This window comes from Ranitomeya variabilis, chromosome 3 (assembly GCF_051348905.1).
Source record: "Ranitomeya variabilis isolate aRanVar5 chromosome 3, aRanVar5.hap1, whole genome shotgun sequence".
Taxonomy (NCBI): Eukaryota; Metazoa; Chordata; class Amphibia; order Anura; family Dendrobatidae; genus Ranitomeya; species Ranitomeya variabilis.
Genome location: NC_135234.1, coordinates 418,906,241 through 418,921,941, shown reverse-complemented (window position 1 = coordinate 418,921,941; position 15,701 = coordinate 418,906,241). Strand labels below are relative to the sequence as shown.

The window sequence follows — 15,701 nt, the reverse complement described above, 5'->3', positions numbered from 1 at the left end:
ATTTTTTTTACTTTCCCGGCTCTAAGTTATAAACTTCTGTGAAGCACCAGTGGGTTCAAGATGCTCAATACACATCTAGATCAGTTCCATAAGGGTCTAGTTTCCAAAATGGTGTCACTTGTGGGGGATTTTCACTGTTTAAGCACATCAGGGGCTCTCCAAACATGACATGGCGTCTGCTAATTATGCCAGTAAATTTTACATTCAAAAAGTGAAATGGCGCTCCTTCCTTTCCGAGCCCTGCCGTGTGCCCAAGTAGGAAATTTTCTCCACGTATGGGGTACCAGCGTACTCAGAAGAAATTGCACAACAAAATATATCCATTTTCACCTGTTACCCTTGCGAAAATAAAAAAAATAGGTCTAAAGAAACATTTTTGTAAAAGAAAAGTAAATGTTTATTTTTCCTTCCACATTCCAAAAATTCCTGTGAAGCACTTGTAGGGTTAATAAACTTCTTTCAGTTTTGAGTTACTGATAAGCTCGTGCTCCGGGGCGGCCTGTGGGGGGTCGTCATGTGGTGCTCTGATTAGGTATTCATGTATGGCTTCTGGCCAGCCCCCTAGTTTACATAATGAATATTATATATATATATATATATATATATTGAAAAAAATCCCCTTCTGCAGGCAGGATCGCTGATAGCTGCTACTGACTGCTCAGGTACAGCCAGTGCCATTTTCAAACTTTATTTATTTATTTTTTTTAGGAATTTATGGACAACATGAAAGAAGAGGATTACATACACATTACACATGCTACAGCGCAGGTGCCACCACCAGCACCTGCTTGCAGAAGGGGATTTTTTCCAATATATATATAATATTCATTGTGTAAACTAGGGGGCAGGTCAGTGAGGGATCAGTGACCTGTCAGAAGCCATGCAGATGAATACCTAATCAGAGCACCACATGAAGACCCCCACAGGCCGCCCCAGAGCATGAGCTTATCATTAACTCAAAACTGAAAATAAAGAATAAACAACAACCACAAGACATATTTCATCAACCAAGGTATCATTTTAATCAGTATAACAGCGCCGACCTGACACTGTCTGTAGGTTACTGTGCACAATCCTGCTGACAGGTTACCTTTAACTGGATAGAAAAAAAAACAAAAGGAGAAAAACAATCGAAACAACAGAATTATATTTGTTTGTTCACCTCCGGCATTGCAGAAAAATACAGCAAGAAGCGAACAAAATGTTATATCGACCTCAAAATGGTGTCAATTAAGTAGTGATGAGCGGACATGTTTGGCCAAGGAGTTATCGGAGTATGTTCATGTGCTAACCGAGTGTCTTTGGCGTGCTCTAAAAATATATTCAAGTCCCCGTACCGTCATGTCTCACGGCTGGTTGACAGCCGCAATACATGCAGGGATTGCCTATTTGTTACTGTAGTTTGTCGAACAGCGCGAGACATGAAGGCGCGGAGACTCGAATATCTTATTCAAGCACGCCGAAGTCACTCGGTTAGTACACGAGCATGCTCACTCATGACTACTAATCACGAAACAAACAATCAACCTGCAAACAGCCCCATTGAAATAAAAATGAAAGGAATTACAAAATGGTGACACAAATAAAACCATTTTTTATGAATTTCCAAGTTTTTTCAACCACTTCAGAAAAATAAATTGATTGGAATTGCCATCATTGTACTGATCTGGCGAATCATACGGCCAAGTCACTTTTACAGCACAATGAACGCCAGTCTTTACATGGCCAGTCTGTTTCTCCGTAAGAGAAATTTCGAACTGATATGCAAATCAGACTGAAGACCTATTTATAGATCTGAAGCCACTGTCACTCCAGTTCTATTCCTCGCTCAACACTGCATCCTTCTTCTTGACTAATGGGTCAAAAAAGGAAGAAGCAGTGCTGGGCAGGAACAGAGCTGGAGTGACAGAGGCTTCAGATCTTCCCATAGTACTTCAGCCTCATTTACATATCAGTTCAAACTCTGATTTCTCAGTAATGGAGGAAAGGACTGGCCATGTAAAGGTGTTGCTGAACTTGTCTTTGAAAGAGCTACATGTATATATAAGTTTTTTGGGGAGTGAAATCCTGCTGACAGATGTTCTTTAAAGTGGTTATTTGGGGTGGACTACTTGGCTGAACATGGGTAGTGCTTGAATTTTGCATTATATACTATTACAATTAGATTCCCTAACAATAATCTCAGGTCAATGGCTGCAGGGGGGGTTTTGTACCCAGACAGCACTTCCATGGACAACATGGATTTGTTCCCTTAGGCTTTGTGCAGACAAGTATTTGGCGCAGAAATTTCTACACCATTTCTGCATCTCTTGGCAGGAAAAACACTGCGTGAAATATGCGCTTTATCACGCATTTTTGAAGTCTTCTTAATGCAGATTTTCCCCCACTCATTAGGATGAGCGAAATCTGCAGTCAAAAAATAAAAAAACTTGTGGATAAGACAAATCTGTGCAGGAAAAAAAAAAAGCGACCAATCTGCAGCGTGTGCATAGGCCCTTAAGAAGCAAATGCATAGATGCTTTAATTGTGGATCCCGTGAAAAATGCTGGAGGATCATACTGCACGAGATTGTGCCACAGAGATGTTTCATGAACATAAAGGGCTTCAAATAAGGAGTACAAGGAACAATACAAGGAACTTACCGATGTCTCACAGTACAATCGTCGTCTGCTTGGTGATGCTTGGAGCTTCTTTTTGTTAACTGCAAGAAATCCTGTGAGAATGGTGAGAAAATATTTTATTACAAAACACATACAACTTTTCTTATAACTCTGCGTTGTCCTTTTCCTCTCTTATTGCTAATATGTATTAATACTTTGGCAGCTAGATGTTAGTATTTCCTTATTAAAGGGGTGTGTCCCTACATAGTCGGATACTCTGAGCACTGATTGGACAATGTCAGACTGTGTAGTGACCAGAGATGTGGAGTCAGAGTCGGAGTTGGTGGTTTGGCGTACCGCCTCCACAGCCCTGGTAGTGTCACCCACCTCACTGGTAACATCCATTTGTTAATTCAATCATCCACTTCCAGGAGGAAGAATAAAGGGACAACTAATGCAGAGATCTAACTAAAGATGTCCACACATTTTATTTTATGAGGAATACAAGTATTTACCAGCCATTTGTAGTGTTTATCAACTGGAGAAAGCTGATGGACTGGTCCGGCCCCTACACCAGGCGACAGAAGAGCTGTGTAGCCCTCCTGTAATAATTCTGTATTCTCGTTTATCTGGACTGCATCATACAGAGAGGTCTTACTACATGACTGATGAAGGACAATATTCAGTATGATGTAAAGAGTGAAGTCATTCACTGCCCATTAGAGGGGATTACTGAATTAAATGGTAACTCAATTCTGCCAATGATAATCTATGGACCGATGAGTTTTGGCTGTGTAGGATCAGCCTAAGGCCGGCCTCACACTAGCGAGTTTTACGGACGTATGAGCGCATAAACTACGTCCGTAAAACTCGCAACATAAACGGCACAATTATTCTCAATGGGGCTGCTCCTATTAGCCGTATATTACGGTTCAGTATTATACGGCTTTCTACGGCCGTACAAAATCGCAGCATGCTGCGTTTGTCACCGTATTGCGCAAAAAAATCGCCAATTAAAGTCTATGGGGGCGAGAAAAATACGGATTCCACACTGACCAGCAGTGTGACTTGCGAGAAATACGCAGCGGTGTTAGTGAAAAGTCGGTAATTCAATTGCCGGCTTTTCATTTCTCCTGCCTAAACCCGACAGGATATGAGACATGGTTTACATACAGTAAACCATCTCATATCCCCTTTTTTTTTGCATATTCCACACTACTAATGTTAGTAGTGTGTATGTGCAAAATTTCAGCGCTGTAGCTGCTGAAATAAAGGGTTAAATGGCGGAAAAAATTGGCGTGGGCTCCCGCGCAATTTTCTCCGCCAGAATGGTAAAGCCAGTGACTGAGGGCAGATATTAATAGCCAGGAGAGGGTCCATGGTTATTGGCCCCCCCGTGGCTAAAAACATCTGCCCCCAGCCACCCCAGAAAAGGCACATCTGGAAGATGCGCCTATTCTGGCACTTGGCCACTCTCTTCCCACTCCCTGTAGCGGTGGGATATGGGGTAATGAAGGGTTAATGCCACCTTGCTATTGGAAGGTGACATTAAGCCAGATTAATAATGGAGAGGCGTCAATTATGTCACCTATCCATTATTAATCCAATAGTACGAAAGGGTTAAAAAACACACACACACATGATTTAAAAGTATTTTAATGAAATAAACACAGCGGTTGTTGTAATAATTTATTGTTCTCTCAATCCATCAGGAACACCCTCGCTTGGAAAAATAAGAAACGCACAAGATACATACCTTCTGGTGAACCGTCTCGTCCCACGATGTAATCCATCTGAAGGGGTTAACTAATATTACAGGCAGGAGCCCTGCTAAATGCAGCGGTGCTCCGTGCCTGTAATCCCCGGCGAATGAATGAAATGTAGGTCATTGACCTACATTTCCTTCAGTCGCGGTGAGGCGCCCTCTGGTGGATGTTCTCATGAACTGCAGCCTGGGAACTTTTTCCCACGCTCCAGGTCATATGAGGACATCCACCAGGGGGCGCATCACCGCGACTGAAGGAAATGTAGGTCAATGACCTACATTTAATTCATTCGCTGGGGAATTACAAGCACGGAGCACAGCTGCATTTAGCAGGGCTCCTGCCTGTAATATTAGTTAACCCCTTCAGATGGATTACTTCGTGGGACGAGACGGTTCACCAGAAGGTATGTATCTTGTGCGTTTATTATTTTTCCAAGCGAGGGTGTTCCTGATGGATTGAGAGAACAATAAATTATTACAACAACCGCTGTGTTTATTTCATTAAAATACTTTTAAATCATGTGTGTGTGTGTTTTTTAACCCTTTCATACTATTGGATTAATAATGGATAGGTGACATAATTGACGCCTCTCCATTATTAATCTGGCTTAATGTCACCTTCCAATAGCAAGGTGGCATTAACCCTTCATTACCCCATATCCCACCGCTACAGGGAGTGGGAAGAGAGTGGCCAAGTGCCAGAATAGGCGCATCTTCCAGATGTGCCTTTTCTGGGGTGGCTGGGGGCAGATGTTTTTAGCCACGGGGGGGCCAATAACCATGGACCCTCTCCTGGCTATTAATATCTGCCCTCAGTCACTGGCTTTACCATTCTGGCGGAGAAAATTGCGCGGGAGCCCACGCCAATTTTTTCCGCCATTTAACCCTTTATTTCAGCAGCTACAGCGCTGAAATTTTGCACATACACACTACTAACATTAGTAGTGTGGAATATGCAAAAAAAAAGGGGATATGAGATGGTTTACTGTATGTAAACCATGTCTCATATCCTGTCGGGTTTGTGCAGGAGAAATGAGAAGCCGGCAATTGAATTACCGGCTTTTAACACATATCGCGCTGAATGAAATCTAAATACAGAATATATATATATGTGTCTCAATGACATATATATATATATATACTGTATATATGTTTTCCCGAACATTTGAGCACATAAATCCATTAGATGTCGGTTTTGCAAGCCTGCGAGAAAATATCGCAGTACGGATGCCATACGGATTACATACGGAGGATGCCATGCGCAAAATACGCTGACACACCCTGACTACGGATCAATATTTTGGGAACATTTCTCCGTATTACGGCCGTAGTACGGACGTATAATACGTGGCGTATTGTCTTACGCCCAGTGTGAGGCCGGCCTAAATGTTGTGCACCATATGAACGTGGCCTAACGATGAAATTAATTAGAAACAGGAACTTTCATTGATTACTGATTTTAATAAGTGTAAAACCTATTATTACCTGGCCAGCAGATGATTTCCCCAGAGTTTTCCCTGTAAACGAGCCAATCCCAGCACACCATTCCTTCTTCTTCGGGGCTTTTTTCGCTGTGTCACCAACACTTTTGTTCTGCATTTTCCATGTATCTGACATGACATCAGTTCTGGAGTATGAAGGACATTCAGGAGGTACATAAAAAAGTGGGGGGCCTTGGGCCGACCATCCGACATATGATTTACTCTCGAAAAGTGGAAGCCCTCGATCAGTCTCGTCTGTACCCTTGTGGCAAAATTCATTTTCTTGCCCACAGACATTTTGGGACTCTGTTGGATACTCTTTACTATTAAGTCCCGCTTGATTCTCTCGCAAAACTGTGTGAATGTGCATCAGATTGTCAAGAGTGGATTTGTTATATCTCTGGATAGAAGCGAGTCTGTCATTTAGCGCTCGTAGCTCGCCGTGCCAGCTCTCTTTTGGTGCGGGGGTCCTGCCATACACTTCTTCTTCCTCTGGGTCAGAACTTGTTCCTGTCTCAGAATCACTGATTAGTGACAAAGAAATGGACAGGCTTCCAAGATTTTGTAGACAGGATTCCCCCCCCTTGTTTTGGCCTGGGCGGGCATTCATCTCATCGGCTTGTTTTTCCAGGTGGCATATTGCGGGCAGTGACTCCGAGGAGGAAACGACTGTACCGGAATTGGAACTCGAAATAGTTGATCCTTTATAGAGAACATCTGTAGTTTCCTCGAATGCATCTGAAGAACAAAGCAAAAAAGGAAGGAGACGTTTAATACCAGTCTGCGAGAATTGATGCCCAGCTGTAGAACCTAACAACCTCTCCGCTACTTTTCCTATGCACTGATGGGTGACTTCGCCCCGAATGTTCCGAAATAATCCTATATCACAGCCATCACTCTTCCATGTCTTGTTAAACCAGTCATTCAATCAATATGCCCAAATAATAATTTTAAAAAAAATTCCTATAAGCAGTACGTGCCTGATGGAGCATCCTGTTCTGCATGCTGCACTTTCATATCTCTTTCTGCCTCCATGGTCACAGCGGCATGTTTGGGACATGGAAGTTTGTCCAGAGAGTGCTGTAGGTAAGAAAATAGGGTAATAAAAAGTAAAAGCACACTATAAACAAAGCAAATGTCATTTATCGTAGCATAAATACAATTCAAGGGTATGTTCACATGCAGCATTTTTTATGCCTTTTTATGCATTTTAGGTATAGTATATATAACACTAATGCAATTTAATAATTACATACTCGGTACTACTACTGTGCTCCTTGGTATATATACAGTCACATGCAACTCACACCTGTTCACATTTGAATCATCCTGTTATGAGGTGCTGCTCAAATTAGTTTCTTTGTAGCAAAGTATTTAGTTAGTCATATGCTAGGATAAAACGGCAACTTTATTTATGAAGTTCAAGTTCAGTATCCCCAAGGTAATGTTTTTAGAAACACTAGAAAGTCAATGGGAAAGCCTGCCTGGCTCTTCCAATTCCCATAGATGTGACCCTCCCACAGGCCGCCCCGGGGCACGAGCATATCATTAACTGAAAACTGAAAATAAAGATTAAACAACAACCACAACACGGATTTCATCAACCCAGGTATCATTTTAATCAGTATAACAGCACCGACCTGACACTGTCTGTAGGTTACTGTACACAATCCTGCTGACAGGTTCCCTTTAACAGATGACAGACCCGAGTGGGGGCTTGTTTTTCTGTGGGTTGAGTTGAAGCTTTTATTGGCAGCATTTTGGGGTACAGAACATTTTGGATCAGTTCACACTTATGCTGTGGTCTACGCTGACCATTTACATCGGTGTTTCCATCTACATCTCCAAAATACATGATTAAGATGAAAGGCAATCATTTACTATAATGAGGCAGCAGAGTTAGGCCGGCGTCACACTCGGCGTAAGACAATACGGTCCGTTTTTTACGCCCGTACTACGGCCGTAATACGGAGAAATGTTCCCAAAATAGTGATCCGTAGTCAGGGTGTGTCAGCGTATTTTGCGCATGGCATCCTCGGTATGTAATCCGTATGGCATCCGTACTGCGAGATTTTCGCGCAGGCTTGCAAAACCGACATCTAATGGATTTATGTGCTCAAATGTTCGGGAAAACATGTATACAGTATATATATATATATGTCATTGAGACATATATATTCTGTATTTAGATTTCATTCAGCGCGATATCTGTGAACAGCCGGTAATTCAATTGCCGGCTTTTCATTTCTCCTTCACAAACCCGACAGGATATGAGACATGGTTTTCATACAGTAAACCATCTCATATCCCCTTTTTTTTTTGCATATTCCACACTACTAATGTTAGTAGTGTGTATGTGCAAAATTTCAGCGCTGTAGCTGCTGAAATAAAGGGTTAAATGGCGGAAAAAATTGGCGTGGGCTCCCGCGCAATTTTCTCCGCCAGAATGGTAAAGCCAGTGACTGAGGGCAGATATTAATAGCCAGGAGAGGGTCCATGGTTATTGGCCCCCCCGTGGCTAAAAACATCTGCCCCCAGCCACCCCAGAAAAGGCACATCTGGAAGATGCGCCTATTCTGGCACTTGGCCACTCTCTTCCCACTCCCTGTAGCGGTGGGATATGGGGTAATGAAGGGTTAATGCCACCTTGCTATTGGAAGGTGACATTAAGCCAGATTAATAATGGAGAGGCGTCAATTATGACACCTATCCATTATTAATCCAATTGTTGGAAAGGGTTAAAAACACACACACACATGATTAAAAAGTATTTTAATAAAATAAACACAGCGGTTGTTGTAATAATTTATTGTTCTCTCAATCCATCAGGAACACCCTCGCTTGGAAAAATAAGAAACGCACAAGATACATACCTTCTGGTGAACCGTCTCGTCCCACGAAGTAATCCATCTGAAGGGGTTAACTAATATTACAGGCAGGAGCCCTGCTAAATGCAGCTGTGCTCCGTGCCTGTAATCCCCGGGTGCTGAAAGGAAAGCAGTGATCTGTACTTACATTGAGTCGCGGTGATGCGCCCCTGCTGGATGTTCTCATGAACTGCAGCCTGGGAACTTCTTCCCACGCTCCAGGTCATATGAGGACATCCACCAGGGGGCGCATCACCGCGACTGAAGGAAATGTAGGTCAATGACCTACATTTCATTCATTCGCCGGGGATTACAGGCACGGAGCACCGCTGCATTTAGCAGGGCTCCTGCCTGTAATATTAGTTAACCCCTTCAGATGGATTACATCGTGGGACGAGACGGTTCACCAGAAGGTATGTATCTTGTGCGTTTATTATTTTTCCAAGCGAGGGTGTTGGATTGAGAGAACAATAAATTATTACAACAACCGCTGTGTTTATTTCATTAAAATACTTTTAAATCATGTGTGTGTGTGTTTTTAACCCTTTCGTACTATTGGATTAATAATGGATAGGTGACATAATTGACGCCTCTCCATTATTAATCTGGCTTAATGTCACCTTCCAATAGCAAGGTGGCATTAACCCTTCATTACCCCATATCCCACCGCTACAGGGAGTGGGAAGAGAGTGGCCAAGTGCCAGAATAGGCGCATCTTCCAGATGTGCCTTTTCTGGGGTGGCTGGGGGCAGATGTTTTTAGCCACGGGGGGGCCAATAACCATGGACCCTCTCCTGGCTATTAATATCTGCCCTCAGTCACTGGCTTTACCAGTCTGGCGGAGAAAATTGCGCGGGAGCCCACGCCAATTTTTTCCGCCATTTAACCCTTTATTTCAGCAGCTACAGCGCTGAAATTTTGCACATACACACTACTAACATTAGTAGTGTGGAATATGCAAAAAAAAAGGGGATATGAGATGGTTTACTGTATGTAAACCATGTCTCATATCCTGTCGGGTTTGTGCAGGAGAAATGAAAAGCCGGCAATTGAATTACCGACTTTTCACTAACACCGCTGCGTATTTCTCGCAAGTCACACTGCAGGTCCGTGTGGAATCCGTATTTTTCTCGCCCCCATAGACTTTCATTAGCGATTTTTTTGCGCAATACGCTGACAAACGCAGCATGCTGCGATTTTGTACGGCCGTAGAAAGCCGTATAATACTGAACCGTAATATACGGCTAATAGGAGCAGCCCCATTGAGAATAATTGTGCCGTATGTAATGCGAGTTTTACGGACGTAGTTTCTGCGCTCTTACGTCCGTAAAACTCGCCAGTGTGACGCCGGCCTTACTCTGGACTACGTCTGGCCTCTGTTCATTGGTGTCCTTCTTTTCAAAGGTGCGCAAAACTTTGGTTAACGACGCTTTTGTGTATGCCTAAAAAGACACGTACAAATACAGTCACTGCCATATCACAGGCCAGATGGGAGCTTAAGGTGACTCTGTCTGCCTCATTACAATGGAATTTCCATCAGGGATTTTGTATGAAACCCTGGTGTAAGTACTCAGTGTAGAGCGCAGCATAATGCTTTTAAGAGGTGCACAAAACTGTAGCAGACCGCGCTTTTATGCATGCTTAAAAAGATGGACCCTGCCGGATCACAGGTCAGACGGCATCCAGAGTGCCTCCATCTGCCTCAATATAGGGAATCTTCCGCTGGAGGTTCGGTCTGAATCACTTATTTCAGAAATTTACAAGTAAATCTCGGTGTAAGCGCTCGGCGCAGATCGAAGGATAAATGTAAGAAGAGCCTCAGGCCATGTGCACACGTTCAGTATTTTTCGCGTTTTTTTCACGTTTTTTCGCTATAAAAATGTGATAAAAACGCGAAAAAAAACGCTAACATATGCCTCCTATTATTTACAGTGTATTCTGCATTTCTTGTGCAAATGTTGCATTTTTTTCCGCGAAAAAATCGCATTGTGGAAAAAAAGCAACATGTTCATTAAAAATGCGGAATTGCGGGGATTCTGCACACCTAGGAGTGCATTGATCTGCTTACTTCCCGCACGGGGCTGTGCACACCATACGGGAAGTAAGCGGATCATGTGCGGTTGGTACCCAGGGTGGAGGAGAGGAGACTCTCCTCCACGGACTGGGCACCATATAATTGGTAAAAAAAAAGAATTAAAATAAAAAATAGTCATATACTCATCTTCGATGGCCCCCGGAGTGTTCCCGCCTCTCACCGCTGCATGCTGCCGCTTCGGTTCCTATAGATGGTGTGGTTCAGGACCTGCGATGACGTCGCTGTCTTGTGATTGGTCGCGAGACCGGTCATGTGACCGCTCACGTGACCACGAATGTCATCGAAGGTCCTGAACCACACCATCTAGGAATGGACGCCGCTGAGGATATCGGCTGTCTGCAGAGGGTGAGTATAACCATTTTTTTATTTTTTTTATTATTTTTAAACATTCTATCTTTTACTATAGATGCTGCATAGGCTGCATCTATAGTAAAAAGTAGGTCACACTTGTCAAACATTATGTTTGACAAGTGTGACCAACCTGTCAGTCAGTTTTCCAAGCGATGCTACAGATCGCTTGGAAAACTTTAGCATTCTGCAAGCTAATTACGCTTGCAAAATGCTAAAAAAGACGCGAAAAAAACGCAAAAAAAAAAATGCGGATTTCTTGCAGAAAATTTCCGGTTTTCTTCAGGAAATTTCTGCAAGAAATCCTGACGTGTGCACATACCCTTACTGTGATCTTTAGGAGGCAGAATGAACAAATCAACAGCAGGTAAACAATTGGTTTTATTTTTTATGCTGTTCTCCATGCAGTATAAGTGATTAGATTACTTTATTCTTCAGATCACTAAGATTACAACAATACCAGAGTTATATAGTGTTTTCAGGTTTTGCTACTATAACACAGTGAAGATGCTTTTTTTTAACAAAATAATGTTTTTTGGCATTACCATATTTTGAAGGCTATAGTTTTTTTTCTGTTGACAGAGTCATTTGAGGGCTTATTTTTGCAGGATGTGCTGGTGTTTTTATTGGTACCATTTTTGGGCACATAATATTTTAAGATCGCTTTCTATGCCACTCTTTAGGATGCAGAATTAACAGAAAACAGCAGTTCAGGAATTGACAAATTAATTATTTGGGTCAGTACAATTACAGCAATAGCATATTTTTATTTTTTCTAATGTTTTGTCGCTTTTACAGAATAAAAAAAAAAATTCTAGAAAAAAAAAAAGTTTTTTTGCATGGCCTTGTTCTGACAGCTATAATTGTTTTTCCGCTGACGGAGCTGTGTGGGGGGACTTTTTTTGTGGGACAGCATAACATTCTCATTTCTATTTACATACATTTTGTTTGCTCTTTATTCCACTTTTTTCTCAGCTGTATGATAAAAAAATATAGTTTAGCTATGCTTTTGATTTTTTTTTTGTGGTGTTCACTTTAGGGGTTAAACAGTGTGATGGTTTTAAAGATCAGATCATTCCGGACAAGGTGATACCAAACGTGTACTTTTTTTGGTTTAATTTTACTTTTACTTAAATATGCGTATTTATTGACGTAATTTTTCTTAGATTTTTTCCGATCTCTCATTTTTTTTTATTTTTTTTTACAGGTTTTTTTTTTTGCTTTTTCACTTAGTTCCTCTATGGGACTTTAACTTTTATTAGTCTGATCCCTGGTGTGTTGTATTGCAATGCACCACCACTGCAATGCATTATACCAGTTAGGTCGGGGTCACACTAGCGTAGAATATGGACAAGTGCTATACGAGAAAACATCGCATAGCACTCGGATCAGTGTTAATCTTTGGGGCAGCTCACATCGCCGTGTTTTTTCTCAGGCATATTCGACGTGCGTGTGAAATCGTAGCATGCTGCGATTGTACTCCTATATCGTCCAAGACTCGCCAATGCAAGCCATCCGTCTAGCTTGCGCAAATACGCAGACATTTTCCTCATTTCAGCCCATTGAGCCATTAAATTCAATAGGGAAAAGCATTGAGAAATGTAAAGCCATATGCATATCATATGGATGTGTCATATGGATACATAGGTGCGAGAAAATCGTATCATCGCATTGCAAACGCATTACACATGGATGACACGTTAAGTGTGACCCCGGCCGTAGTGTGACATTGGAAGAAGCCTTTTACACCATGCTCTTGGCATGGTCTAACAGGCCACTGTAGCTGGCCTACCCAGAGGTCATTATTTCACCTCTGCCTAGACAACCATCAGCAGTCCGGGATTACGTCACAGGGTAGGAGTGCGAGCCCCCTCTCCTAGCTTTCTAAATGCGGCAATAACTATCGATCATGGCATTTAGAGGGTTAAATAGCTAGGGGCACAGCGGGCAGTGGCTCTGGCTGTGTCAGCTGGAGATTGGCTATCACTTATGTCAAGCTCCCAGCAGCGATCGTGTGGGTACAGCTCTGTTCCCGCATAATTGCCACCATGACGTACCAGTACGTCCAATTGCGGAAAGTACCCACAAGATATGACGCACCAGTACATCATATGTTGGGAAGGAGTTAAAGGGGACCTGTAATGTTTAGCATGCAGTCCTATCAATGGGTAGAAAATCGACAAGAAAATATCTCCTCCAAAAATAAAAATAAAAATACAAATCTTTAGTGAATACTCACAACAGTATTAAAAACACATTAACGAAGGTGATGCAAAGCAGAGAATAAATAGGTAGTGTCTTGGTTACATTAACATTAGCAGCTGTGTGCTGCGGTGACATAGGGCGCCGATGTCACCTAAATCTCCAGCCGCAGTGTTATTTATTCTTTTTTCATAATTTATTATTTTATATTTATTACCTATTATATATTTTTTTATATTTCATTGTTTTATTTATAATTTTTTTTTGTTATTTATTACTATTGATTTAATATAATTTTTATTAATCACTTTCATTTTTTTATTCAGATTTATCCTGATTCCTCATGTATTTATTTTTATTTTATTTATATATTCTCAATTCTTTACACACAATCCTATATTAATTTCTCCATGTTTAATTGGTGCCCTTATAGAGCGCTATATCTGGTATCTAATCCATTCCCTGCAATGAATATAAGATTATAGATTACTGCAGTCTGTCTTCCAACCACAAGATGGCGTTATAATGCCTTAGCTTTCCACTATGAGGCTTGCGCTGGCGACGGATGCTGTTGTCGCCATCTCCAGGGCAAGGGCAACGCGTCTACACGATGTTTTCCCCGCTACGCCCTCTTATGTAACGCAACATCTTGGGGAGGGGGGTGTCAGCACGGGGGACGTGTTGGGATTTATTTTTATTGCTTGGTTCATTTATGCCATTTACAACATTTGTGGATTCACTGTTTATATATCCAAGTGGTGAAAAAAAATTATTATATCTATTATTTTTATTTGTGTATTTATTTGTATGTATAAGTGGCTATAAATTTCTCCATTTGAGCTAGAGGCTGATTATCCTATATAAAATGTACCAATGATTTTTGTATTTAGCTAAGACACCACCTATTTTTTCTCTGTATTGCATCTAATTTGTTTAAGTGTTTTTAATATTGTTTGAATATTCAATAAAATTTCTTTTCTTACAGGTTTTCTAATTCGTTTTTTAACTCCTATTTACGGCTGTTTCCCTCCTTCTTTAGGTTATCCTATCTATAGGTAGCATAGCATAGAGTGAGAAGAGATGCACATGTTGATACATAGGTTTCAGGGAAAGATTCAGAATAACTTCTTTTTTTTTCATTCATTGCAATTCCTGCTTATTTTGAACTACTCAGTGACGGAAAGTAATCTATGCATGCACACTTAGGCTACGTTCACATTTGCGTTGTGCGCCGCAGCGTCGGCGCCGCAGCGCACAACGCAAACAAAAACGCAGCAAAACGCATGCACAACGCTGCGTTTTGCGCCGCATGCGTCGTTTTTTTCATTGAATTTGGACGCAGCAAAAATGCAACTTGCTGCGTCCTCTGCGCCCCGACGCGGGCGCCGCAGCGACGCATGCGGCGCAAAACGCAAGTGCGCCGCATGCCCATGCGCCCCCATGTTAAATATAGGGGCGCATGACGCATGCGGCGCCGCTGCGGCGCCCGACGCTGCGGCGCTGGCCGCAAATGTGAACGTAGCCTTATACAGGGAGATGTGCGGGATTAGGGTTTTTTCAATTTACCGAAGGTGGTCATGACACTAAATTAATCAAAGAATTTTTTTTTCATGTAGCATATATACTATAGATCTAGAATTGTTTTTTTCATGAAGCATATATATACTACAGGTCCTTCTCAAAAAATTAGCATATAGTGTTAAATTTCATTATTTACCATAATGTAATGATTACAATTAAACTTTCATATATTATAGATTCAGTATCCACCAACTGAAATTTGTCAGGTCTTTTATTGTTTTAATACTGATGATTTTGGCATACAACTCCTGAAAACCCAAAAAACCTGTCTCAATAAATTAGCATATTTCACCCGTCCAATCAAATAAAAGTGTTTTTTAATAACAAACAAAAAAAACATCAAATAATAATGTTCAGTTATGCACTCAATACTTGGTCGGGAATCCTTTGGCAGAAATGACTGCTTCAATGCGGCGTGGCATGGAGGCAATCAGCCTGTGACACTGCTGAGATGTTATGGAGGCCCAGGATGCTTCAATAGCGGCCTTAAGCTCATCCAGAGTGTTGGGTCTTGCGTCTCTCAACTTTCTCTTCACAATATCCCACAGATTCTCTATGGGGTTCAGGTCAGGAGAGTTGGCAGGCCAATTGAGCACAGTAATACCATGGTCAGTAAACCATTTACCAGTGGTTTTGGCACTGTGAGCAGGTGCCAGGTCGTGCTGAAAAATGAAATCTTCATCTCCATAAAGCATTTCAGCCGATGGAAGCATGAAGTGCTCCAAAATCTCCTGATAGCTAGCTGCATTGATCCTGCCCTTG

At 41.8% G+C, this 15,701-nt stretch overlaps 1 protein-coding gene across 1 annotated transcript in view; it reads right to left on the bottom strand.

Moving 5' to 3' along the window:
* Positions 1 to 15,701, bottom strand: part of TEX14 (testis expressed 14, intercellular bridge forming factor) — a 416,166-nt gene that overhangs the window by 144,588 nt on the left and 255,877 nt on the right. Inside the window, exons 13-15 of the mRNA XM_077296342.1 lie at positions 6,827 to 6,926; positions 5,851 to 6,584; positions 2,643 to 2,713 (exon numbers count right to left, since the gene is read on the bottom strand). Coding sequence (XP_077152457.1) covers positions 2,643 to 2,713; positions 5,851 to 6,584; positions 6,827 to 6,926 — 905 coding nt within the window. The remainder of the gene's footprint in view (positions 1 to 2,642; positions 2,714 to 5,850; positions 6,585 to 6,826; positions 6,927 to 15,701) is intronic.